Here is a 27,502-nt window from a genome sequence, read left to right as displayed (position 1 = left end):
AGTGTAAACTTCATTTCGAATGGTAAACAAGTTTGATGGTCGACGACAGTGAAGGGCTTTTCAGTGTTGTCGAATAATTTGATGTTTTGGAAGATCATGATATTCAGATTTAGCTATGGAGGTTTCGTTCGAAGAAGCTACACCATCCCTATAACATGTTTAATAGTGGGCACATCATGCTGATGATAATGGTGATCGTGATTCCATTGATTGCAATGATTTGTATGCGGTGGCTTTAGTTATCGGGGATAAAGAATATTAATTTTGTTTTTTACCCATATTACACCGATGTGTGTTAGCACTGTATACTCGGTACTTCCCCGAGTTCTGTGAAGAAAAATAAAATCACAGGCATATTCGGTTGGGAGTCGAACCCATGACCCCCCGCAGTTCTAAAGCATTGTCATACCAACTAGACCACCGAGACTTCCCGGTAGCTAGAGGCAGTTCAAATCCTATGTTTTAACAGCGAGTGTACTGCAACCGATTTGATGTTAGGAAGAAGCTTCCGTCAATGACCTCGTCTAGACTGGATTGTCTCAAACTATAGAACCTTGAAATATAAATAATGTGAAATTTCTTTCCACAACCTATGTTATGATTCATACGGAAATCATTCAATGGATTGCAGATTCAATACACTCGGATGTATCGGGAAACCACGTATAACGCTCCCGACTTCGAAGTTCCCCCTTGATATTTGAATTTTTATTTCACTATATCAAAACACGTCTTCCCCTATTCTCCCGATAGCCAGTCATGACCGACTTAATTTGATCACCGGGAGAGTACGTCTGTATAGTGCGGCGTGATTCAATATTGAGCAAGGAGACATCAACGAATTCGCGGTCTGATAGAACCGATATCCGTCATTCCTTATTAAGTTATTACTGTTATGCTGTCCTTGCTGCTTGTTATAGCGCTGTGATTGTTATTCAATGAAGTTTGAAGGGCTATTTTCGCGCAGTGATTTTATTTGATGTACTTGTTTGGCTGATTTTCATGGATGTTTTAATCTGATTTTTGACTTTATTTATGTGGATGGGAATTTGCATCGGGGATACAGAATATTAATTTCGGTTTTACCCCAAATACACCGATGTGTGTTGGTACTGTTTTACTTATCAGTACCTTCTCGAGCTCTGTGAAAAACAACACACAGGCATATTAATCGGGTGGGATTCGAACCAAAGACATTTGCAAGAAGCCATTTTGCAAGTTAGATTTTAATAATGCCTGGTACGATGACTTGCTTAGTCACCGTACCGCTTACATTTGAATTCCTAGACTATAAAAAAAAAACGATTGTTTTGTCAATGGTTCGGGGCAAGCTTTTGTACAGCAACCTCCAGATGAGCAAACCCTTGTACCATTGTGCCATACGCGTTCTTTCAGACTGGTGTTTGGGTGTTTACCGTCTCTTACGTAACTAAGCAAAAGCTTGCCCCGATTCAGGTGACTTGGCAACTGTCTCTTTAGTGTGATGAATTCAAAGTTTAAGTGTTACCTTGTGATCGAGCACGTCAATGTACCAGACGATATTCAAATCTAATACAAGAATGGTTTATTCTAGAGCAGCGTCTTACCATCTATTTATTTCGTGCTTACTTTTACAGGGCTGTTAGGGAGAAGACACAGTCTGGCGTGGATATGCGAGTCGGGATCCACACCGGAGCCGTACTAGCCGGGGTCATGGGTCAGCAGAGATGGCAGTTTGATGTTTGGAGCACTGCGGTTGTGCTGGCGAATAACATGGAATCTGGCGGCATACCGGGGTAATTATGCCTGATGTATTCATGTATTCATTACTTTATTTACATATATTCATGAATAGTTTTGGAGTGTAAGGGCCTTGTCACACGAGGCAACTTCTTCCCAACATGCAATCGGTTATCCATTATTCGATCCCGAATCGGTATTGTTTCTTTTCGTTGCCGTGGTATAATTGTTATGGAGTTCAAATAATGGAATGATGTGCAACAGTTGGAGGGAAGGGCCTTAAATATCTGAAATGAAATCATACTCTCTTAATGTAAAAAAGCGAAACATCAGCACTCTTTGAAGAGCCATATGAAGGGCAACTTTTTTTCGGGTGGTCTTCCACTCTTTTAAATTGAAGTTTGCATCCTTTTGAGTGATTTTTTACTATGTCCTGGAGTAAAACCCCTCTAAAAGAGTGAAATAACCACCACCCTGTTTGAAGAGCCATATGAGGGACAGCTCGAAATGTAAAGAGAGGTGTTTTTCACTATTTTACATTTTAGAGAGTATGTCTTGCATCTTGCATCTTGCATTGTTGTACTCTCCCATAAGCATTGCTGTTGTCCTGGAGAGGGTGGGTTGCAATTTCCATTAGTGCTCTGTGCTTGTGCTTTCAAGATAGTGCTTATAAGATGGTGATAATGTCAATTTGTCCTACGAGGGATTGTTAGCTCCATCCATCTTATAGCTGGCAGTGCTTCTCTTTGAAACCCGTTCAGATTGGTTGCAGTGACTGCAGCCACTGGTAGCCTGTTCCAAATCCTAACAGCTCTTGGGAAAGGGCTGTAGAGGTAGCAGTCAACTCTGACGAATGGTTGCCTGTAGGTGTGGCTATGTTGATTTGTCTGGTTGTGTCGGCTTGATCGTCTGTTCTCTAGGATGATGTTTGGAGGAATAGTTATATTTATTTGGCCATGTAGTATCTTGTAGAGGATTTCGACCTGATGAAGGAGACGTCTGTCATGCAGGGTGTCCCATCCCAGCAATGTCAGCATGTCAGACACACTTGATTCTTGGTGGTAGTTCTTCATGACAAAACGTGCTGCTTGTCACAAAAATGTGCAACTTGTACTCGTTAAGGTATCGTCACCCGAGGCAACTTGTACATGCAACCAGTTGCATTGCATGCTATGGGACCATTGTTGTAGAACATGAGTCATTTTTTTAAATACCCATTCAATTTATAAGAACGTTCATAATTTTATGAATGGAGTCTCTTCTAGGAGATTGCCTTGAACTGGTTGCCTTGTATGCCACCTGTGACTTGTCCCTTTATTTCCAATCAGTAAAACATTCCAATTTATTTTCTACTGAGTGTCGTAGCTTTGTCAGCTGTACGCATTTTACACTGATTAAAGCAATTGTACACTTTCGGAACAGAAACAAAATTAAATTTCACAGATTTACAAATAACAGGTAACTTAGAGGGTAATGGTAAAAGACTTCTCTTGAAATATTATTACATGAAATGCTTTATTCTCGATATCGAGAACTACGGATTTATTTTAAACACATGTCATGACAGGGCGAAACGTGCGGATCCGGTGACCAATTGAGCCTAAATTTTCACAGGTTTGTTATTTTATATATATATAAGTTGTGATACACGTGGGCCTTAGACAATACTGTTACCCGAAAGTGCCTGGTGCTTTAAGCTCGATCGGCACCAATAATGTTGTTACAGTTTTACCGAAATTGACCCTCCATTAAAACGCAGAACTCAAAAGACGCAGCAATTTTAAGAACGATTAGCACGTCTTCGTGCGCTGCAATACAAACAAAAAACGGATACTTGAATCCTTGGTTTGCTATATTGTCCCCATAGATATTATAATTTTCAAAAGAACTTACTATTAGCCAAACTTTTTCGGATTAGAGAATAGTATTTTTATATTTGCGTAAGGTTTAATGTCATTGTTGAGTAACAATGTTCGTATTTGAACAAACTCTTAAGTACCGAAATAATCTACTCCAATCCTAAAGAGCTTTTTTTATAGCTTTTGTTGCCATTTACGCTAAGTGCTCACGAATCTCTTTTAGCATGAAATCATAAAGGCCAATCTACGATATGTCCATCCAATAGAAAACATTATTGTCTAATCATCTAATATTTACCCTGGCTATTTTTTTTTTTTATGTTTTCAAATTTTCGAACGTAAATCATGAAAGGGCCCGTCCAAAAGGTAAAATACAAAAAGAAAAAAAAAGAAAGAAAAAAAAAAAAAACAAAAAAAAAATGTACTCAATGCGAATTGCCCTCCCAGACTAAGCCAACAAATGGCATAAAATGTATACAAACTTGAAAATAAAGAAAAGGGTTTCGGAATAAACTTGCCCCTTGGAAGCTGAAAATCAAATTGAGAAAAGGGGATATTGTATGCTGATAAAGATTGTAAACTTCCTTTTTACTTGCACCAAAGGTCTATTGGTCAGGTGAAGGCTCCGGGGTGTGTGGGTGGGGGAGGGTGGGGTGGACTTACGCCTGATGAGCGGGGGTAACATTGTGTACATGTATAAGGAGGAAGTTGGTCTTCAGAGGGGACAGAACAGAAACTTCCCCTTAGGAGCTGGAGGTCAAAATGTAAAATGGGAGATCCTCTCCTGATACTAAGGCTGGCTTTTGCTTGCGCATTATGTATATTAAAGGGAAGGTACACTATTGGTAATTGTCAAAGACAAGTGTTTTCACTTAGTGTATCTCAACAAATGCATAAAATAACAAACCTGTGAAAATTTTAGCTCAATTGGTCATCGGAGTTGGGAGAAAATGATGGAAGAAAAAAACACTCTTGTTGGACGAATTTTGTGTGCTTTCAGATGGGAATAAAGGACTTTTAGTGAGAAATTACCTATATTTCAAGGGAGGGAGCCGTTTCTCACAACGTTTTATACTATCAACAGCTCTCCAATGCGCGTTACCAAGTCAGTTGTTAAGTTAATTTTTGGTTTGAGTAATTACCAAAAGTGTACCTTCCCTTTAAAAAGGCGGCTGGTTCAAGACTATAAATACAAAATAAAAAAAAATAAAAAAAATAAAAAAATCAATGACTGCAAGGATACAGAGGAAACTTCCAGCTGATGAGCTTGAGGTAAAATTGGAAAAAAATATATAAAAAAATATCAAATTATGGCTTTTGCTTGTGCAATATAATACAGAAGGCTGTGGGAAGATTAAGAGTTAATACTAAGAGGAGCAGAGGAGCTGGAGGCCAAATTAAAAAATAAGGGAGACGGTTTTCTGATGGACACGTTGTCAATTTTGCCCTAATTGCTTGCACAGTATTACAAAAAAATAATTATATTCATCAGGGGAAAAATATATAGTCAATTGCACTGTTGGTGTGGGACGGGGCATAGGAAACGGAAGAAACTTCCCCTATGGTGCTGGAGGTCAAATTGAAAAATTAGATGGTCTTTTGAAGTAAAGGTTGACATTTGGCTTCTGTGTGCGCAGTATTGAAAAGGCTTGTTCCGGTGGAAGATCCAGAGTCAATTGCAGAGGGGTGGCTTAAACAAAATAAAAGGAAATTACCTTCGAGGAGCTGAATATCAAAAATGTGAAGTAATTTATATAGTATTCTGCCTTAACAGTTAACTTGTCTATTGTTGGGTGCTCAGAATAATACAAGGGATGTCTCCTGGGTAAGATTCAAAGTCAGTTGTCGGTAGGTTGGAGGGGTGGGGCGTGAGGAAAGAGAAGAAAGTCCCCCCGCCCCCCTTATACAATCAGATTGAAAAGGAAGACGTACTTTTGATACTAACGTTCATTTTGATTTTGCGTGCCCTGTACCTGTTTGCGTAAGAAATGGATGGCCGGTATTAAGGGGAAAGTTAAGAGTTCATTGTAGGTTGAGGGGGGGGGGGTGCCATCTGATCAAGATTTAATAATAGGATCTTCGTCAATTTGTAGGGGAACAGGCAAACCAGACGTAGAAACGAAGTGTTATTTTAAATTTAGATTGTGTATTCCTGTATCGGCACGCCTGTTCATCCATGCAGAACGGTTAGTTTGAAGGTTAACAGAATTCAGAATACGAAATCCAAACTTAATAGTTACGGGGCAAGATTACTAATGGGATGAAATTCTATATCCAGTGTGGTTTTTCCTTCGTTTTATTTCGCTCGTTTGTTCTCCATCTTGCTAAATCAGTTCTTGTCCAAAAAGCTCCTGGCATTTGTGAGGTGGGGGGGAGGGGGAAGCAAACCTTTATGATCAAGTTTTCTCAAGGAGAAGATGAATTAAACAGTACAGGCTTTATTTTGAAGGGAAACATAGCCAATGTAATACACAACGCGAAAACTGTATATATAATTATATATTTTTCTTCTTTTCTTATTGTGTTCAGAAAAGCAGCATACCACCAGATAAGGTTCCAAGGATAGATATGAATACGGATTTAGATTGAGTCCTATATATAGGAATATTGTTCAATTGGCAATTATAGAATGGTAGTTTTCTCATCCCGCTTCGTCCAATAAGCTAGAATTCAATTAAAAAATCCAATTGAAAGGTCAATATCTATTCTTGGTTTGGGTTTGTATTCTTGTTTAACATGTACAGTTCTATAGTTTTATTTTATTTTGTCGAATAATTTTTAATTTCTGAAAAGAACCGTTGGTTTCAACTCGACGTCCCATGCTCTGATCGTCTTCACATATTTAGTCACACCACTTGGGAAAACTGATCGAAACGTCGAGTTGAAACCAACTGTTCTTTTCAGAATCACCCCCAGCTCATTATAGATAGTTATTACATGGTGTTACCGCAAACCTTTCTATATCGTATTTCCACCATGCAAAGTATCTGTATCTGTATCTGTATTGGTCTCCGTACAAACACCTGTTGAGGTTGTCGTCGTACGTCGGGTAGGGGTCTAAACGCAACGCAGCTTGACAAACCATTAGTTGTTAAATACAAATCCTACTTAATATTTGTTTCATAAATATATGTAAAAATTGTTTTTGTCGCTTACAGCCGTGTACATATCTCCCAGGACACATATCAATGTCTGAGCGGTGAATTTGATATAGAGCCCGGTGAGGGAGAAACACGTAATGACTATATAAAGGACAGAGGGATCAAGACCTATCTGATTAAAGTCAACAAGGACGTTGCCCAGGTAATTAATATTTTAACTTGTTTGTTTCATGGTGGCGCCATTATTCAAACGATTTTCTTGTATGTGCTTCTCAAGTTGACACTGTATCAAGCTGGTGTTTCCTCATGAAGACAATTTCTTTACAATGTGGCCTACACATCAGTATTTCGTTGAAAACCCTAACCATACCTTTATAGGCTCTGGACACTCATAGTGGTAAGTTCTCAAAATAATTGTGGGCATAACAAACTTAGTTGGTAACGAGCAATAAAGAGCTGCTGATAGTAAAACACACTGTGAGAAACGGCTTCCCCATATTCGTTTGCAACTTCGATGACCGATTGAGTCAAAAGGTCCAAAGTTCTTCTTTTTTTCTTCTATTTTTTATGCAAGTCGCCAGACACAAAGACCCGAAGGCCACTTCAAGGTGTGGGCTACATGTATTTTTTTTCCAGAGGCCGTTGCCACCTACTCCTAGGGCTGAAACAGGGTCACCCCCCCCCCCCTTTTTACAGTCCATGCGGATGTAGGCTTGGGTATCATCAATCAAAATCTGCTATTTTATGCATGATGTTGGGAGACACTAAGTGGGAGTTTTAGTCTCTGACAAAATACCAAACGTGTCCCTGCCTTAAAGGTCTCCGATACAAAATGCTGGTCAAACTTGCAAAAAAAAAAAAAAAAACGACAGTCGCCAAATGCACACATAAAACACGACACAATACAGACAGCAAATTAAGTCTACTCTGCAGAACTGTCCAAGCCAGGCCATAAAATGAGGATTTAAGTCTACTATAAAAGACAGTTTTGTTGCCATGACTCCTCTTCTCATCAATGCAATGGCGTGCCTCCTCTGATGAAACTATCGCTTAATCAGTTGACTCTCCCTTTTAAGACCAGACAGGTTACTTTAAATAACAACTTAAGGTGTGCGTTTTATTAAGGTTTGCATAGCCGATATGGAACAGCTCTGATTAACCCAGATAGGGATAAAACACTACATGAAACCACGGATGTAGAATTATAATTCTACCTCCACGGTGAAACCTCACACTTATTGCTTCAGGACGGGTAGAGTGAATAGAGCATGATTAATTCTGACAAATGTTCGAAGCTGACAGGCTTATAGCAATGGTGTGGTAAAGTATACACTTCATTTCCATTAGTGTTATTACCAGGGTCCATTTTCATAAAGCTGTTAACTACACAATACTGCTTGAGACGAAAATGAGTGTGACATCGGTTGTAATAATGTACAGTTACAGGGAACGTACACGTTTGGTAATTACTCAAAACAAATATTAACTTCAAAACTGACTCGGTAACGATTATTTGAGAGCTGTTGATAGTATAAAACATTGTGGAAAACGACTCCCTCTGAAGTAACGTAGTTTTTGAGAAAGAGGTAATTTCTCACTAAAAAATATAAAAATAAAAAACTTCCAGCTAGAAGTCTTTTATTCCTAACTGAAAGCACAAAAGTTCGTCCAACAAAGGTGCTAGTTCTTTCATCATTTTCTCGCAACTTCGATGACCGATTGAGCCAAAATTTTTACAGGCTTGTTATTTTATGCATATGTTATAATACACCAAGTAAGAATACTGGTCTTTGAGAACTACCAAACGTGTATATAGTGCATTCAATGGAATTTTAGATGATAAGCAGTTTCTGTTGGAATTTGTTTTGTTCTGTCATGAGCAAGTTTGTATGCTTACACGCTTTATGAAATTGGGCCCATGTGTGAAAACTAATAATAATGGCAAACACAAAAATGTATTTTAAAGAGAATAGGGCCCGGAACTCGCAGACTTTTTGTTCCAAACATAGGCTTGGGTTTCTAGCTCTGCTTCCGGCTCCATCATTCTAGAACAATGTACATTAAGCATGGTGTTTCGAAAAAGAGCCATTACAAGTCTGCACCCGCCAAAAAGGCCAAGACAAACCAAGAAATTCACGTTATAAATTCGTGAGTTGTCAATGTCGCCATAGTGTGGACTTAAAATATTCTCAATCACATACTGAATACGTAAAGCTTGCCTATCTTCTGGGAATTAAGTGTGGTCCACAGAGGCATTTAAAGGCAGTGGACACTATTGGTAATCACTCAAAATATATATTATCATAAAACCTTTCTTTGTAACGAGTAATGGGGCGAGGTGGATAGTATAAAACATTGTGAGAAACAGCTCCCTCTGAAGTGACATAGTTTTCGAGAAAGAAGTAATTTTCCACGAATTTGATTCCGAGACCTCAGATTTGGACTCGGAGGTCTCGAAATCAAGCATCTGAAGGCAAACAACTTCGTGTGACAAGGGTGTTTGTTCGTTCATTATTATCTCGCAACTTTGACGACCCATTGAGCTCAAATGTTCACAGGTTTGTTATTTTGTGCATATGTTGAGATACAGCAAGTGAGAAGACTGATCTTTGACAATTACCAATAAACCATGTTTAAAAGGGGCTTGATACAAAGGATATATGATTTGTTTTTACCCGGTAAACATCAACCCTAGCCAAAACACAAAAATTACCAGCTAAAACTTGATGTATGAGTCTTCATTGGTATTCCTGATGAATGCTAATGTTGTTTACATGATTTTATGCAAAATAGTTTTTGAAATGGTATCACACTTGAGTCACACTGCGCCACTAACTTTGCTACCGCTTGTGAAAATCTTGTGCTTGAATGAGTTCTTAGCCATACATCTGTCTCGACAGCCCGCTTCTTGAACCGAGATGTGATATCTTCAGTGTGTTATAGTTAAGTTGTTCAATTGAACGGAAATTTAAAGAAAATCCATCTTTGTAAGAGAAAGATATTGATTTTCCTCCCACTTTGTCTTGAATTTGTTGGGTCGGTGATTTATTTCCAGGCGACACTCCATACAAAGTGTTTTTCACACAAGTTGGTTTATGTATCACTATCAGTTGGTTTACCATTAGGGGCTGCAAGGTCATGTTAAGTTTTATTAGGTACTCGTTTTCCCAATAGATATAGTCCTATTTATAGTGTGAACAAAGTTCCAAGTCTCTATAACCTCACGTTAAAATTGTTTTTATGTAAATCTTAAGGCACTGGACACGTTTGCTAAAAATGTCAAAGATCAGTATTCTCACTTGGTGTATCTCAACATTTGCATACAAGAACAAACATGTGAACATTTTGGCTCAATTTATTGGTCGTCGAAGTTGCGAGAGAATAATGGAAGGAAAAACACCCTTGTTGCACAAGTGTTTTTTCGGATGCCTTGAACTCGAGACCTCACAGCTGAATTCGAGACCTCACAGCTGAGGTATCATATTCAAGTGGGACATTACCTCTTTCTCAAAAACTACGTTACTTCAGGGGGGGGGGGCCGTTCCTAACAATGTTTTGATTACTATCAAAAGCTTTCCATTGCTTGTTACCAAGTAAGTTTTTATTTAAAAAAAAGTATTTTGAGTAAATAGCAATATAGTGTCCACTGTATTTAAGAGCAAAACTTGAAATACATTAACGGACGTCAACATAACCTAATTAGGTTTGTACAATCCAAAGAAGAATCTTGCGCCAGCCTGATGGTCAAAATTCAATGCATATTTGATTTGGTATCATCAACATTTAGGAATGAACTGACATTTTTTTCGTAGTACTCTCTAAATGCAAAAGAGGGAAAAGGTGTCGTAAGGAACCTGTTAGAACAAAATAGCTACACTGATTTCGATCTTGGTGCCCCTCTTTAATATTTCAGAACTGTAATGTACGGCTTTGAGTTGTTTACCTAGCTACAAATGTGTTTAATTTACAGAAATCCGCAGCCTTCAATTCCATTCTCCTATCCGACGATTGTTCTACGACTAAAAAATCCACAACTGACAACGGAGACGAAAAGGTAAAAGCAATAAGCTGTATTTTTGTATTTTCTCCATACGTCGCGAACGAACACGGCACGCCAATTTGTGGAGTCGAATTGTTTGACTCAAAAAGGTCCGCCCTTGTTACTTCGCCGAGTAAAAAGAGAACCATGCAATTTCGAGGCGTATTTATGTGAATCATTATAGTATTAAACTTTTAAAGTATCTTTTAAACCATAATGCACGTTATGACAAACGGTTACAAACGTATTTGGTATAGACCAACTCGCTTTTAAGAATGATAACCATACTCTCACTTCTAGTATTTTTTGTTGTCTTGTTATATAACGTTTTGCTACTTTTTATCTTTCTTGTGCTTTTTAAATTGCCGTTTCTTTATTTTAGTGTTGCTTTTTAAACCAATGTTTTTATTCGTGTTAAGTGCATTGAGGCCTGGCATAAGGCTCTTCATAAATTCTCTGTTATTAGTATTATTGTTTAACGTATTTCTTCCCTTTAATAAAGACATCGCAAACTGCAAGCCTCGCTTGTTATACAGCCGATGAAACACTTTGCGTGCACGCTTAGCCTAAAGTAAACCATCCGAAATTGGACTATTAATTAAGCCAGGTTCTATCGTGTACGTACTGTATACCATGATGCCACTCTCGTCTCCACCCCCCCCCCCACACTCCCCCGACGTCTCCTTAATTACGGCCGGTAATGGATTTACTACACGCATCGAAAGCTTGGTTTAATTTGACTCGTGATCAGAATTGACAGGGGGCACTTTGTAAAGAGTAGGGAGATGTGGATATTAGCAGACATAATTATCTATGTATAGTGAAAAGAAAGAGGCCTTGGTTAGTCTCCTGAATAAGGGGTTAGTGTTTTTCGGATGCTCTGTTTGTCTGTGTTTGTCTGTTGTTGTAGTTGTTGTTGTTGTTGCTGCTGCTGTTGCTGCTGCTGCTGCCGCCGCTGCTGCCGCCGCTGCCGCCGCCGTCGCCGTCGCCGTCGCCGTCATCCCGTCGTCGTCATCCCGTCGTCGTCATCCCGTCGTCGTCGTCGTTGTTGTTGTTGTTGTTGTTGTTGTTGTTGTTGTTGTTGTTGTTGTTGTTGTTGTTGTTGTTGTTGTTGTTGTTGTTGTTGTTGTTGTTGTTGTTGTTGTTGTTGTTGTTGTTGTCGCTTTCGCTGTCGATGTCAGTGACGTTGTCATTTTCGCCGTCGCTTTATTCTTGTTGTCACTATCACTGTCGAGGTCGCTCTTGCTGTCGATGTCAGTGACGTTGTCATTGTGTTGTCGCTGTCGCTATAATCGTGTTGTCACTGTCAATGTCGCTGGCGATATCGTTATTGCTGTTGTTGTCCAGTGTAAGCATGCAGAGACATGAAAATGAGCTCTGCTCTCATTATTATCGTCATGATGACAGATTACTGTTTTCCCGAACCCGGAGTGGATTAAAACTACCAACCATGATTATAAAGGCTGATGTTTATGTATTTGATTGTTCTATAATGATTAATAGTGTATGATAATTCATCCGGGAAATGAAAGGTAAATACGTGATGCCAAACACCTGCCTTGGTAATAGAAACCGGTTAAATATTACTCGGCCTTCTGCTAATGTATGTACTCGTATCTCCCGCACCTCCTTAACCACTTGGCCACGACCTCGAATTAAGTTTCCTCAAATACCTGTCTACGTAAAATGCTTTTATAAGTAATACAAAAAGCTGCTGACGTAACAAATCACAAATATTTGCCTTAAATTGTTTTTCAGGAGATGCAAGTAATTGTGGTTATTTTTGTTCAAAATGTGATTATGAGCAGAATGTAATCAGCCGATAAGTTTGTATAGTCTAGAGATATGTAAATTAATTACCTGGCATGCAAAAGAGCAACACAACAGAGTAAGGATGTGTCAACTGCCTCTCGATTAAAATGACACCTCGGCTCAAGCTGTGCATGGTGTTTCTGACCATAAGCAAGACCACGATGATTTCCCCTTCGAATTGGACGTTAAGTCGTCGGTCCCGTGTGTTGTTTCACCCCGGTGTTCGTAGTATAATTGGCAGTATATTGCGCCACAGCACATTGTATACCATTACATTGTCACGCTATGTTAAAGGAGCTGGGGTTGATTTCACAAAGAGTTAGGACTAGTCCTAGGAGATATGGAAAACGTATGGCTGGTCCTAAGTTATAGGACTAGTCTTAACTCTTTGTGAAATCCACTCCAGGTCTTATAATTCAAACGTAGACACATACCTTGCAGGAAAATACTTTCTGTTGAAGCGCTATTATAAAGGAAGCCACTTTTATTAGTAAATCAATTTTAATATTTGTCTTTGATTCTGTCTCGTAGGAGGACAATGTCAATGGTAAGGCTGTGAAATTTGAGGACAACAACCATGAAGAAACGACAGAGGAAGGCATTACTCATCGGAAACTATACGAAGCCATCATTGAGAGAGAAAACGATGCGTAAGTATCTACGCAACTATTTACGTTAAACGTATCAATCTAGAAAACAATGTTTATATTTCCAGCACATTTCTAAGCATAAGTTTGTTTTACATAAATAACCTTCAACATGTTTATATTAATGTGTGTTTGAACGCTACAAACCACTGGGCCCAATTTCATGACTCTGTTTACCGCCGAATTCTGCGCTTACGATCACGATTATCCGCTTACGTGCAAGCGCAGAATTTCTGCCCTAGCCTTGTAAGCGTAGAATGCCTAGTAACGTGGAGTACGCACGCGCAGAAGCCAAAATACGCCGCTAACCTGTGAAATACGCTTGCCGTAAGCACATAAGTACCTGCTTCCGTAAGCGCCGATTCTGTGCTTACGGTAAGCAGAGCCATGAAATTGGGCCAGGTTTCAAATGACATCCGTGTAAATCTGACGGGGGTGAGGCATTTTTTATATTTTTTGTTTTAATGCAAGCACAGGCCGTCCAGGAGGGGCAAAAGATGTTGTTGTGTCATCAAAAAAGATGTGCCCTCCCAGACCTAGCTCATAAATAGGTCGACATTTGTATACTATACATTACACACTCTTAAATTGTTGTGAAAAATAAAACAAAAGATGGCAAGTAAAAGCAATACACAAACGATGGATTCATATAAAAACGACCAAATTAAAACTAAGGCCCCTACTTGTCAAATGGTTCTAGGACATCTATACTTTAGTAAGCCATTTTGAGAAATGGTGGACACAATAACAACACTTTAAGGTTTGGGTTGATTTGTCTGACACCCAAACTACACAGTGTGCACCTATAGTGTCCACTATATCTCAAAAAGGCTAATGGACAGTGACGCGTATAATAATTTAGACATAGCTATATAGCTGTAGCCGCCGATTCGGACGCAGCCTCTTTCAAGTCGAGTCCATTTAATTAGATTCAATGCTTTCAGATTGCTATTCTTTATTCATACACCACCTGCGGATATAGGAAGTGAAGCTATTACAATACGAGGGTCGTGGGCTGTGACACTATTATTTTTTATAAAAACCCAACTGTGAACGGCCTCCAGTCAGCACTGGACACTATTGGTAATTACTCAAAGAAATTTCAGCATATTAACTGACTTGGTAACAAGCAATGGAGACCTGGTGATAGTATAAAACTTTATAAAAAAAACCTGATCCTTATACTATGTAGTTTTTGAGAAAGAGGTAGATTTTACTCAAATATTTAAAGAGTCAGGACTGAAGCTTATTTAGGCATCTAAAAGCACACTAATCTCTTTAAACTTCTATGACCAAACGAGTCCATATTTTCACAAAATACTGGTCTTTGACAGTTGCCAAAGGTTTCCAGTGTCTTTAATTGAAGCTCAACATTGCTTTTGTTTTATTCTACCGATACAGAGCCAACGCAAGTGGCATGCAGCGTTTGACTCTCCGGTTTCGAGACAAGACACTCGAAGACACTTTCCACCGGGAGAAGGAGCGCCAGAGCCCGGTAGGCATCTGGTGCGCTGTGCTGGTCATGTTCTTTAGTTTCTGCGTACAGCTAGCTGTTCTACCGAGGTGAGGTTCAAATCGTTTGAAGTTTTCATACATTAAATTAGACATTCGGGGAAATGGATTGAATTTTGACCTGCACAATCTGCAGCTTCTCAATAGTTTGTAGGGCATGTGTGTTGGAGTTGAAGAAAGCAATTTGTAACATTTCAATGTTTTGCTACAGACTAAAACTTACAAACTTCGACGTAGTATTATGGGATCCCTTAGCCACTAAACGCAATGTGAGGACATTACCCGCCAGACCAATACACATTCGCTGTAATGTTAAACAGCGCCACCAATCGATATGTGCGAGCCTTTTTTGCTGCAGACTAGTAAAACTAAAAGTACGTAGTTTGTAAGAGAAGAACTGTTACCGTGATTCCAGGAAGCTTTTCAATAAACCCGATTCGAAACTCACACCCAAACTGGATTGTTTACTCAGTCCCCACCAGATTGCGTGGGTAGTCGAAACGTCAACGAGACGTTCCGGAAGTTTTTTGTCGCTGTGTTCTATTAAATCAAGTTAATTTTGTAAAGTAGAGAATGGCTTTGTGTTTTACATCTCATCAAAGAAAGAGTGTTTGGGATGCACTGGTTTCAAGCTCAAACACAAAGGATATGATTCACTGATGGCACATTCACCAATCAATATACATTTTTTTTAAGACAGAGGCTGTCTTCAGCCATACGATGGGAAAGATGTTGTAATGTCTATCCGAACGTTTCGCAAAATAGATTAACAAAACGCTTCTGCGCTCTATGCAACAAGGTACAATGGCAAGCAGAATGTCCGGTGTGGCAGGAGATTCTGTCCCCCACAAGCCGAACTGTGTACGAACTACTTCTTGCTCCGTCTTTTGAAACATCCTCCTCCAGCCCATGTTAATTTTCCACACGGGGGAAATAATCCCCGGCGGACAGTTCCCTGGGACACTGACCAAATTGTGGCAGCAATACTCGATTAGGGGGACATTGTTTTAAATATACAAGAACAGAGTAGCAATTGGAGGTAATAACTTCCGAGCTCGATATAGACAACCAACTCGCATAGAAGCACTATCTGTCAAATGCCTGAAATTCACCTCTTCCGACTGACCATTATAGTGGAAATGTCAACTCCAAGGGCGTGACAAATTGATACCTTGGGCAAAGTCGTAGGTCCGTCATCTCTGGAGCGAGAGAGAGAGACAGAAGTTTACTTTTGTTTGCGTTAATTAAAGGTTACTGGCATATCGTTCCACCACGCTCTTGATATCGGTATCCATTGAACCGTGGGGGCATGGTTGAGCGGATCAATTGATGTGAACACTGAGTCGTCGTCGGTTTGTGTAATTGAGATTGTTTTAACCATGTAGAAATGTTATTTCAGTAGACTCTTCTCGGATTGTGTAATTATGTCGGGGGTTATTCTTCATGCGGGAAGAGTAACTGCTCCGCAAACGTACTTCGAAAATGACGTTCACATTGTAGATTGATTTATGTATGCAATCTATAAGGTTCAGTGAAGCAATCGAGCAAAACAGTAATACTTTGCAAAAAATTAGCAATGCATACACAATTATGCTCAGCCCAAACAAGGTAAACAACAAAAGGACAAAGTCACAAAATATTCTGCTGATTATTTGCTAACAAGTTTGTCTTGTTCATTTTGTGTTCCATAGAACATCCGTAAGTGTCATCACCTTCAGTGTGGGCATCTTTCTCCTCGTACTCATCGCAGGCGTTTCAATGGCAACTAACTTCCAAAACCGCTACCCGGATTCGATGATCCGGTTCGCCAGCTGGATGGAGACCACGTACCTTGCGAGGACGCTGATGGTCACGTGTGTTGTGTTAATCGTTGCGTCATCGGACGTCGTAGACATGGTAAGAAAACTTTTTTCTTGGACTTTTCATGTACTTAATTCAGAATTTGGTTCGGCGCGACTCTCGAGCGCCTGTCTGAATCGGGTATTGCATACTCTTCCTTGTTTGTGTATGTTTGTTTAAAGGTAGTGGACACTATTGGCAATTACTCAAAATAAGTATTAGCATAAAACCTTTCTTGATTACAAGTAATGGGGAGAGGTTGATAATATAAAACATTGTGAGAAACGGCTCCCTCTGAAGTGACATAGTTTTCAAAAAAGTAATAATTTTCCACGAATTTTATTTCGAGACCTCAAGTTTAGAATTTGAGGTCTCGAAATCAAGCATCTGAAAGCACAAAGCTTTGTGTGACAGGGGTGTTTTTTCTTTCATTGTTATCTCGTAGTTTCGACGACCGATTGAGCTCAAATGTGCACAGGTTTGTTATTCTATGCATACCTTGAGATACACAAAGTGAGAAGACTGGTCTTTGACAATTACCAACAGTGTCTTTAACAATATCCATTATTGTATTCAACAGGCAATGTGTGAACTTCCAACAGCAAATATCACCACGCCCGATGCACAGGACCCGACTTGTATATATATTCGCTACTACACATACACAGGAATACTGGCATTGGTAAGTGACTCTTTCATTGGCCAACAGTCAAACTACTGCTGCCTTGTGTAACAATTCATACCAACTTGGTGTCACAGGTTAAAAAGCAAAATATGTAAATTTTAAATCGGTTTAACGTATTTGTAGAGCTGCACAAATTATAGTCGTAGACAACATTAATGTTGTGTATGATCAACCATACGTGAAATAATAAACCTGTGAATTTTTTAGCTGAATCCGTTTTATGGGTCAGGAGAAAATGTTTTTAAAAAAACATGCAAAACTTTCATTATTTTAACATATTATTTTCCTTTGTTCTTCGTGTTTTTTATATTTTTTTTAAAGTTTGTTTTTACTTATGTTAGTACTCGTTGTTTTAACAGGTTGCTATAACCGTCATGGTGCAAGTGACACAGTTCATCAAGATGTTGTTAATCATGACAATTGGCTTGGTCTACACGTTAATGAATCTCTTCTTTTACCAGGATATTTTTGTTACGTATGACTTCTATCAAACAGAAAAAACAGAGAGGTAGGTTCCTTCTTCTTTTTCCTCTTATTCTGTTTGTTTTATGCGAGATCTCCCAAAAGAAGGCTAAGAGGTGCTTCTCTTACAAGGAGAAAACTGAAGTTTGGAAATGATATTAATCGTGAAAGGGAAAGTCTATGTGTTTGGTAACCACTCCCATTGTACAAACAGTTCGGGAAGAAGCGCAGAGTGGACATTTTAGAAATTGCTCAAAACAGAAGTGTAGTTTATTAATTTTGGTTTTTACCCATACACCGATGTGTGTCAGCACTGTATACTCAGTACTCTCTCGAGTCTTGTAAAAAAAATATCACAGGCATGTTACTCGGGTGGGGACTCGAACCCATGACCCTTGCAATTCTAGAGCAGTGTCTTACCAACTAGACTACCGAGGTTGCCCGGTAGCTAGAGGCAGTTCGAATCCTATGGTTTTTTTGGCAGCGGGTACCGGAACGATATAAGATGTGTTAAATCTCTCTATAACATCTCTTAGAACTGTAGTTATTTTAACTAATAGGTTCCTAACGCCTTATGCTATCACCTACGAATTCTGCGCAGTATACGAACCTATTTTGATGGTATTCAGATAAATATTTTTGATTAATTTTTGATTTTAGTATTGCATTAGCAGCCGGTCAGGCAGATCCAATGCCTCGGATAGCAAGTCGATATATCATCAGTTATCAGCTTCTAGCGGCTGGGGCTGCACTCATTTTCTACAACAGATTCGTGAGTAATTATTTGTTTATTTGTGTATGCAAGTCGCAAGGTACACAGGGTCTGAAGGCCACTTACTCCTTGGGCTCCACTTACTCCTTGGGCTCCACTTACTCCTTGGGCTCCACTTACTCCTTGGGCTCCACTTACTCCTTGGGCCCCACTTACTCCTTGGGCTCCACTTACTCCTTGGGCTCCACTTACTCCTTGGGCTCCACTTACTCCTTGGGCTCCACTTACTCCTTGGGCTCCACTTACTCCTTGGGCTCCACTTACTCCTTGGGCTCCACTTACTCCTTGGGCTCCACTTACTCCTTGGGCTCCACTTACTCCTTGGGCTCCACTTACTCCTTGGGCTCCACTTACTCCTTGGGCTCCACTTACTCCTTGGGCTCCACTTACTCCTTGGGCTCCACTTACTCCTTGGGCTCCACTTACTCCTTGGGCTCCACTTACTCCTTGGGCTCCACTTACTCCTTGGGCTCCACTTACTCCTTGGGCTCCACTTACTCCTTGGGCTCCACTTACTCCTTGGGCTCCACTTACTCCTTGGGCTCCACTTACATCTTGGGCTCCACTTACTCCTTGGGCTCCACTTACATCTTGGGCTCCACTTACTCCTTGGGCTCCACTTACTCCTTGGGCTCCACTTACTCCTTGGGCTCCACTTACATCTTGGGCTCCACTTACTCCTTGGGCTCCACTTACTCCTTGGGCTCCACTTACTCCTTGGGCTCCACTTACTCCTTGGGCTCCACTTACTCCTTGGGCTCCACTTACTCCTTGGGCTCCACTTACTCCTTGGGCTCCACTTACTCCTTGGGCTCCACTTACTCCTTGGGCTCCACTTACTCCTTGGGCTCCACTTACTCCTTGGGCTCCACTTACTCCTTGGGCTCCACTTACTCCTTGGGCTCCACTTACTCCTTGGGCTCCACTTACTCCTTGGGCTCCACTTACTCCTTGGGCTCCACTTACTCCTTGGGCTCCACTTACTCCTTGGGCTCCACTTACTCCTTGGGCTCCACTTACTCCTTGGGCTCCACTTACTCCTTGGGCTCCACTTACATCCTTGGGCTCCACTTACTCCTTGGGCTCCACTTACTCCTTGGGCTCCACTTACTCCTTGGGCTCCACTTACTCCTTGGGCTCCACTTACTCCTTGGGCTCCACTTACTCCTTGGGCTCCACTTACTCCTTGGGCTCCACTTACTCCTTGGGCTCCACTTACTCCTTGGGCTCCACTTACTCCTTGGGCTCCACTTACTCCTTGGGCTCCACTTACTCCTTGGGCTCCACTTACTCCTTGGGCTCCACTTACTCCTTGGGCTCCACTTACTCCTTGGGCTCCACTTACTCCTTGGGCTCCACTTACTCCTTGGGCTCCACTTACTCCTTGGGCTCCACTTACTCCTTGGGCTCCACTTACTCCTTGGGCTCCACTTACTCCTTGGGCTCCACTTACATCCTTGGGCTCCACTTACTCCTTGGGCTCCACTTACTCCTTGGGCTCCACTTACTCCTTGGGCTCCACTTACTCCTTGGGCTCCACTTACTCCTTGGGCTCCACTTACTCCTTGGGCTCCACTTACTCCTTGGGCTCCACTTACTCCTTGGGCTCCACTTACTCCTTGGGCTCCACTTACTCCTTGGGCTCCACTTACTCCTTGGGCTCCACTTACATCTTGGGCTCCACTTACTCCTTGGGCTCCACTTACTCCTTGGGCTCCACTTACTCCTTGGGCTCCACTTACTCCTTGGGCTCCACTTACTCCTTGGGCTCCACTTACTCCTTGGGCTCCACTTACTCCTTGGGCTCCACTTACTCCTTGGGCTCCACTTACTCCTTGGGCTCCACTTACTCCTTGGGCTCCACTTACTCCTTGGGCTCCACTTACTCCTTGGGCTCCACTTACTCCTTGGGCTCCACTTACTCCTTGGGCTCCACTTACTCCTTGGGCTCCACTTACTCCTTGGGCTCCACTTACTCCTTGGGCTCCACTTACTCCTTGGGCTCCACTTACTCCTTGGGCTCCACTTACTCCTTGGGCTCCACTTACTCCTTGGGCTCCACTTACTCCTTGGGCTCCACTTACTCCTTGGGCTCCACTTACTCCTTGGGCTCCACTTACTCCTTGGGCTCCACTTACTCCTTGGGCTCCACTTACTCCTTGGGCTCCACTTACTCCTTGGGCTCCACTTACTCCTTGGGCTCCACTTACTCCTTGGGCTCCACTTACTCCTTGGGCTCCACTTACTCCTTGGGCTCCACTTACTCCTTGGGCTCCACTTACTCCTTGGGCTCCACTTACCTCCTTGGGCTCCACTTACTCCTTGGGCTCCACTTACTCCTTGGGCTCCACTTACTCCTTGGGCTCCACTTACTCCTTGGGCTCCACTTACTCCTTGGGCTCCACTTACTCCTTGGGCTCCACTTACTCCTTGGGCTCCACTTACATCTTGGGCTCCACTTACTCCTTGGGCTCCACTTACTCCTTGGGCTCCACTTACTCCTTGGGCTCCACTTACTCCTTGGGCTCCACTTACTCCTTGGGCTCCACTTACTCCTTGGGCTCCACTTACTCCTTGGGCTCCACTTACTCCTTGGGCCCCACTTACTCCTTGGGCTCCACTTACTCCTTGGGCTCCACTTACTCCTTGGGCTGAAACAATCCATAAAGGCCTATAGCTTGGGTATCATCCATCAGGTAGAGCAGAAAACACTTCTTGTTCTTAATGGTCTCATATTGAGCACAGTCGTGTACATAAAGGTATTGGGTTGTTATTAAATGTTGAAGTAATCGATTATTTATTGACAATTTCTGTTTTACCCTTACACTGATGTGTGTAAGCACTATACACTCAGTATTTTTTTTTTCGAATGCTCTGAAACCAAAGTGAATATTCTTTATCCCCGATGCAAATTTAACATAATATTATATTAAAAGACACTGAACACTATTGGCAATTGTCACTTGGTGTATCTGAACTCAACATAACAAGCCTAATGACAATTTGAGCTCAATCGGTTGTTGAAGTTGCGGGACAATAATGAAAGAAAAGTACACCCTTGTCACACGAAGTTGTGTGCTTTCACATGCTTGATTTCGACACCTTAAATCTAATTATGAAATTCGTGGAAAATTACTTCTTTCTCGAAAACTATTTTAAATTATTACCAATAGTGTCCTACTGCCTTTAATATTCTCTATCCCCGGACTATTTATCGATTATTGTTGATAAACATTTATATATTGATTTCATTCTTTTTTTGTTACAGTTGGAAAGTACAAACAGACTTTTGTTTTATTGGAAGCATGAAGCGAGGAAACAAAAGGAGGAAGTTGGCAAATTACGAATTCGGAATGAGGCACTGGTGTTGAACATCATGCCCGCCCATGTTGCGAAGCACTTCTTACAGAGCAAACGGAAGGACGAGGTGAGCAATTACGTATGACCCATTTGGGAATAATGTCCAAAAAAAAAAATACTAAACAGCGGTACTCATTAAAAAAAAAGTATCAATCTTTATCTTGATGTTCACATTTTTATTTATACATCGAGTGGTCGCCGTATATTTGTGCTAGATTTTCTCAATTTTTTCAGATTACACCAAATTCAAACTCATTTACTATTGGAAACTAAACATTTAAAGAGAGGGCATACCATTGGAAATTACTCCAAACAATTCGCAATCAAAAAAACCTACTTCTTAATAAGAAGCTCTGCAGCTGTTGAAAATGTGTAACATTTTGAGGAAAAAAAACCTTCACAGGAATGTGGCTTTAAAGAGATACACGGTTTCAAAATCATTTCAATCTGAGAAACGAATTCCAATTACGGATTGTTCTTCTTGTATGGACATAATATGGTATCTCAAAAACGCTACCTCCTTTGAAAAATCATTTTTAAAATTAAATTGAATTAAAACAATCGAACGGTACACAACAAAGCAACTGATTCATTCCCTGACTGTTTTTAAGTAAACCAACAGTTAATACTAAAACATTTAAAATTAGATGTTTTCTTCTACTTTTTTTTGTCAGTAGTCGACAAATTAATAGAGAAACACGATAAAATGAGAGTCCAACAACAAGAATGATTCAAAAAAGATAATCATTTCATATTTTTGTCCAGGACTTGTACGCTCAGGATTATCCGGAAGTTGGCGTCATGTTCGCGTCGATCCCAAACTTCTCTGATTTCTACAGCGAGGATGCGATTAACAACCAAGGAACTGAATGTCTACGGTTCCTCAATGAAATCATCAGTGATTTTGACACAGTAAGTGGCGGAGTTCCTTAAAGCACTCGATGATGTCATGGTATTGATTTGAACAGTTGTTAACGTGTGCACACTCAGCGCCCTCCAACATGTTCTTTTTTTTTCAAAAGCTATACATGCTCTCTCCCAGATACAGTTGTAGCTGCCATGTAATTGTCCTGTCCTTGTGCCTTCTTAAAGGGAAGGTACACGTTTGGTAATTACTCAAAACAAATATTAACTTAGAAACTAACTTAGTAACGAGCATTGGAGAGCTGTTGACAGTATAACACATTGTGGGAAACGACTCCCTCTGAAGTAACGTAGTTTTGAGAATGAGGTAATTTCTCACTAAAATATTAAAATACTTCTAGCTAGAAGTATTTTATTAGTATGTGTAAGCACACGAATTCGTTCAACAAGGGTGTTTTTTCTTTCATCATTTTCTCGCAACTTCGACGACCAATTGAGCCCAATTTTTCACAGGCTTGTTATTTTATGCTTATGATGGGATACACCAAGTGAGAACACTGGTCTGTGACAATTACCAAACGTGTACCTTCCCTTTAAACCTTTTGTACATTCGATCAAGTCAGTCAAAAGGCATATAGTGCAACAACCAACGATTCCATTTTAGTGATATTGTATCTACAATTAGATAGGCTTAATGCAATGTGTTGGTGTGCTGTGATTGGTATCGTTGAAGTTGATTCTTTGGGGACATCTCAAGATTCTGTTGCAATCTATTTCCATGAGAAAATAGAATTAGCTGTTGCAAACTGCTTACCAACCCCAAAAACACGTTAATATTGCCTGACTTTGCGACCCTAGAAGAGTCTTTCTCTGTTTACTTTTACATGTATCTTTATTGTTTTCTGATCATATTTTGTGGATCTTATTTTTGGACCTTTTAATTATTTAGTTTTTGTGGTTAACATTTTGAAAGTTGCTTTGTTGTAAAGCGCCTGGGAGCATTTTTAATGGATTTGGCGCTATATAAATGTTTTGTATTAATATTTTTTGTATTTTTCTTGAATGCTAAATGATAACTCCACAAACTTGAACAGGTAACCAGAAGCAGTAAAAGTGGAAAGACATGAATAGAGGGAGATAGAGAGAGAGGGGATGGTTGGGGGGAGAGTAAAATAAATCAACGAAACAAGCAAGGGGTTTAACCATGAATGAGAGGACAGAGGGGGGCACAAAAAGATGGATACACAAATGAAAATATCAACATGGAAACTGATTTTCACTGAAACTTACTGGCGCATTATTTCTCTCTTAATTATAGCTATTAAAAGCCGTGCGGTTTCGAAGCATCTGTAAGATCAAGACGATAAGTAGCACATACATGGCATCATCGGGTATGGTAGCAGAGCCAGAGAAGATTATCTACGAAGGGGAACAAGAAAGATGGCAACACCTCGCTGACCTGGTAGAGTTTGGGTTCGCTCTCAGGGACACACTGGAGACCATCAACCAACAGTCATTCAACCACTTCATCATGAAAATAGGTCAGTTATTTAATATGGATTTTAAAGTACATGTAAAAGTCATCTAACACCGGTCGGCCAAGACGCTTTTACTTATTGTATAAGGATTATACATTTCTGGTAACAAAACCAAATATGCCTCATAGATTAACCTAATGAATATTGCTCACAGGACTGATGAAACGGTAAACAATGGTGCTTGCTTTGTGAACCAGCAAGAACACTGTTATTATGACTACTCAAGTGTTCTGAATTATTTTATACGTTCACCAATCATACGGCTTAAAGACCTGCTTGAACGAAAATGTCAAGTCGTGAACTTTGCTGAATTCCACTTAAAATGTTTTCGATGAATAAGGAAATCGTTTTCAATTGTGTAAAAAACAATCATTTTGTATGCCCTTATCCACAGCTTTTCAAAATTACATTAAAATGGTGAACAAGTAAAAATACAATTTCTGTTGAAAACATTCCGCTCAGGTAGCTGTTTAATATCCCATCCGAAGTGCAAACAAATTAAATGGTAAAGTATCGTACTCATTGATACAAGTATCAGGACTGGAACTCAAACCAACACGCTGCGGATCAGAAACACCCAAGCTTCGTGTCCGGTGCTCTTAACGCTCGAAACGACACACCACAGTAGCGTTTGGTGGAATGTATTTCTTGTGCAAATGTAAAACAAATGAAAGCTGACAACTTGATTGTGTCAAAGAATGTTTTGCTAGCAACAAAGTTGCTGGCAGTACACGCACTTTATGTAATCCACCATATACATAAACTGACAAACCTGTAGAAGTTTGAGATCCATCGGCCATCTGGGTCACGAGAGCATAATGAAAAACTTACTACAACTTTTGCTTTGCATCGATGCCAAAACAAAAATGAATAAAACGCTCACTGAGCGATAAACTCCAAACGCGAAATTAGATTATTTATTTCTCATCAAATATATGGAATTTCAGACAAAAATATTTCAAGGGATGTGTTCTACTATCATCGTGATTAGACCGTGTAAGTTTTATGTAAATCTGTGATCTGAACGATTGTTTTGTCTTACCAATTCTGTAACGTTCCTTTAAAATGTATATCTTTCGGATCAAATCGGCCACAAAATGGACCATCTCGCCATAGCTCTTACATGTAGTTTTGGTTGGTAAGCAGTTTACAACATGATAAACGATGGTAATTATGCAGTTTGCTAGTAACACTTGATAAACATTGATTAATTAACTCATTGCCTACTCCAGGTATCAATCATGGCCCAGTGCTTGCTGGAGTTATCGGTGCAAGGAAACCACATTATGATATCTGGGGTAATACAGTCAACGTGGCAAGCCGTATGGAAAGCACAGGCAAGCCAGGAAACATACAGGTAATCCCCGTTGTTAAATGTTTCTGTTTTTATAATGTTTAGTATAAATATTTTTATCCGTCCTGTAAGTGGCGCTTGCACTGTTGGAGTCGTATAAAATAAAATGAAGTAAAATAAAACAAAATAAACTAATTTTGATAAAATCTGGGCCCAATTTCATAGAGCTGTTTCAGTACAAAAAATAGCTAAAAGCACAACATAATTATGCTTATCATAACAAGGTTACCAGCCAAACTACCATGTCATAAATGATGTACAATTTCTGACTGGTATCCTGCTCGTTTCTGCTAAGCAGCACAATTTTAAGCATTATTTTCTGATTGGCAGCTTAATGAAATTGGACCCTACTCCAAGCTAATACGAAAATTCACTTTTTCGAATACTCGTAGGGCTGAAAAACGGTTAACCCTTCACAGTCTGTAAGGATGAAGGCATATGGAGATCATCCACTAGAAGCCGTTACTGACACTTACCAAGTTCCTTTAAAGCAGTTGTAACATGGCTTTAATTTATTTCTCGATTACAGGTTATTGAAGAAACGATGAAAGTACTGAAGAGATTTGGATTTAAGTTTCAACAGCGAGGCTACGTCAAAGTCAAAGGGAAGGGTGACCTATTGACCTTTTACCTCATTGGGAAACATGAGAAAGATGACGTACTGCCAAATATGGTCATATAAAAACGTTTATGTTAACCTCTTTTCCACGGTCAATGAACTATCGACCCCTCACTAGCGCCACACCGTAGACCTGAAAGGCACCGGCTGTGATATCGAGTACCTAGGAAGCAAGGTTGATATTCTGTAAACATTCCAATAGAGTACTATTTATGACGTCATGTTTGGGAGATGAGTTAAACGAGATGCTTTTAGTTTGTTTTATATTGCGAAAGTTGCAAAGTGTGCGATTGAGAATTATCATGGCGTATTTTAATTGTTTTTGTCTAGATACTACAATACAAGGGCGTCAGTGTTTTGTCTTTTGTATTATAGGTATTTTATTGTACAGAACAAGTTTAAATTATTTGTTGTAAGGGCTCGTGCAAGTTAACTGTCCTTGAAACCCCTTAAATGTGCCGATACAAAAGTGTTAACAAAACGAAGGAATTACAACTACTTTTTAAGCTTTAACGTCAATATTATGATTATTATTATTATTTTACTTTATTTTGTTATCCAAGCCGCAAACCTTTGTTAGCAAGAGTACAGGCAGCCTTGATATTCATGCGAATAACTGGCAATATACCAGACAACTTATAGGTTTAACGCAGGATTGTTAAAGATGAAAACAACATTGTTAATTATTTTTACTCTGGAAGCTTGTTGATTTTATGAAGTTTATATTAGAAATTATATTCATTAAATTACTAGGTTTGGACTTTAACCTGTCACCTTCGGATTTACGTCAGTTTGTAGAGTGCCGGCATGTTAATCCAGACGTCACAGGTTTCAAGTCTCGCTCAAGTACATTTGTCTTTAGTCAACCTGAATTTGTGTAGATGTTAAATGGTTGTACCAAGGTGTACGCCTTTTCCCATTCCAGAGGGATGGAGGCTGTACACACCTTGATTTGTTCAACTACACACACCCTCGCAATGGAGCTATAGGCTGTATAGCAAGTTGTATATGAATCAATCACAATACCAGGTTGAATATTAACCAATTCAAAACCCCTTGGTGTTTGTTACATTATTTTTGGTTATTCAATACTAGACAACACAATAAAATAACTCAGTTATCCGGAACGCTGACCTTAACTGGGTAAAATATTAATCCCAAACTGTTTATACAAAGTTCAAAGTATCTGTATAAAGTATATTAAATATTTATTGTATTATATTTATGTATATTGAGTAAAATTGTTTGCAATAATATCCCACTGTGCAATTCCTAACAATATTGATATATTATTAGCTGTCGTTAACCTATTGCATTGTT

The 27,502-nt window shown here is 39.9% G+C and overlaps 1 protein-coding gene across 1 annotated transcript in view; it reads left to right on the top strand.

The window, feature by feature from the left end:
- Positions 1–27,068, top strand: part of LOC117300756 (adenylate cyclase type 3-like) — a 94,187-nt gene extending 67,119 nt beyond the window's left edge. The window contains exons 7-20 of the mRNA XM_033784539.1: positions 1,617–1,775; positions 6,737–6,881; positions 10,650–10,733; positions 13,062–13,180; positions 14,579–14,740; positions 16,381–16,585; positions 17,109–17,210; positions 17,573–17,721; positions 18,336–18,447; positions 21,716–21,874; positions 22,573–22,719; positions 23,990–24,212; positions 25,442–25,566; positions 26,093–27,068. Coding sequence (XP_033640430.1) covers positions 1,617–1,775; positions 6,737–6,881; positions 10,650–10,733; positions 13,062–13,180; positions 14,579–14,740; positions 16,381–16,585; positions 17,109–17,210; positions 17,573–17,721; positions 18,336–18,447; positions 21,716–21,874; positions 22,573–22,719; positions 23,990–24,212; positions 25,442–25,566; positions 26,093–26,245 — 2,044 coding nt within the window. The 3' untranslated portion in view covers positions 26,246–27,068. The remainder of the gene's footprint in view (positions 1–1,616; positions 1,776–6,736; positions 6,882–10,649; positions 10,734–13,061; positions 13,181–14,578; positions 14,741–16,380; positions 16,586–17,108; positions 17,211–17,572; positions 17,722–18,335; positions 18,448–21,715; positions 21,875–22,572; positions 22,720–23,989; positions 24,213–25,441; positions 25,567–26,092) is intronic.
- The last annotated feature ends 434 nt before the right edge of the window (positions 27,069–27,502 follow it).

This window comes from Asterias rubens, chromosome 16 (assembly GCF_902459465.1).
Source record: "Asterias rubens chromosome 16, eAstRub1.3, whole genome shotgun sequence".
In the NCBI taxonomy this organism is placed as follows: domain Eukaryota; kingdom Metazoa; phylum Echinodermata; class Asteroidea; order Forcipulatida; family Asteriidae; genus Asterias; species Asterias rubens.
Note: the sequence above shows the minus strand (reverse complement) of the source record. Positions and strands in the feature narration are given on the sequence as shown.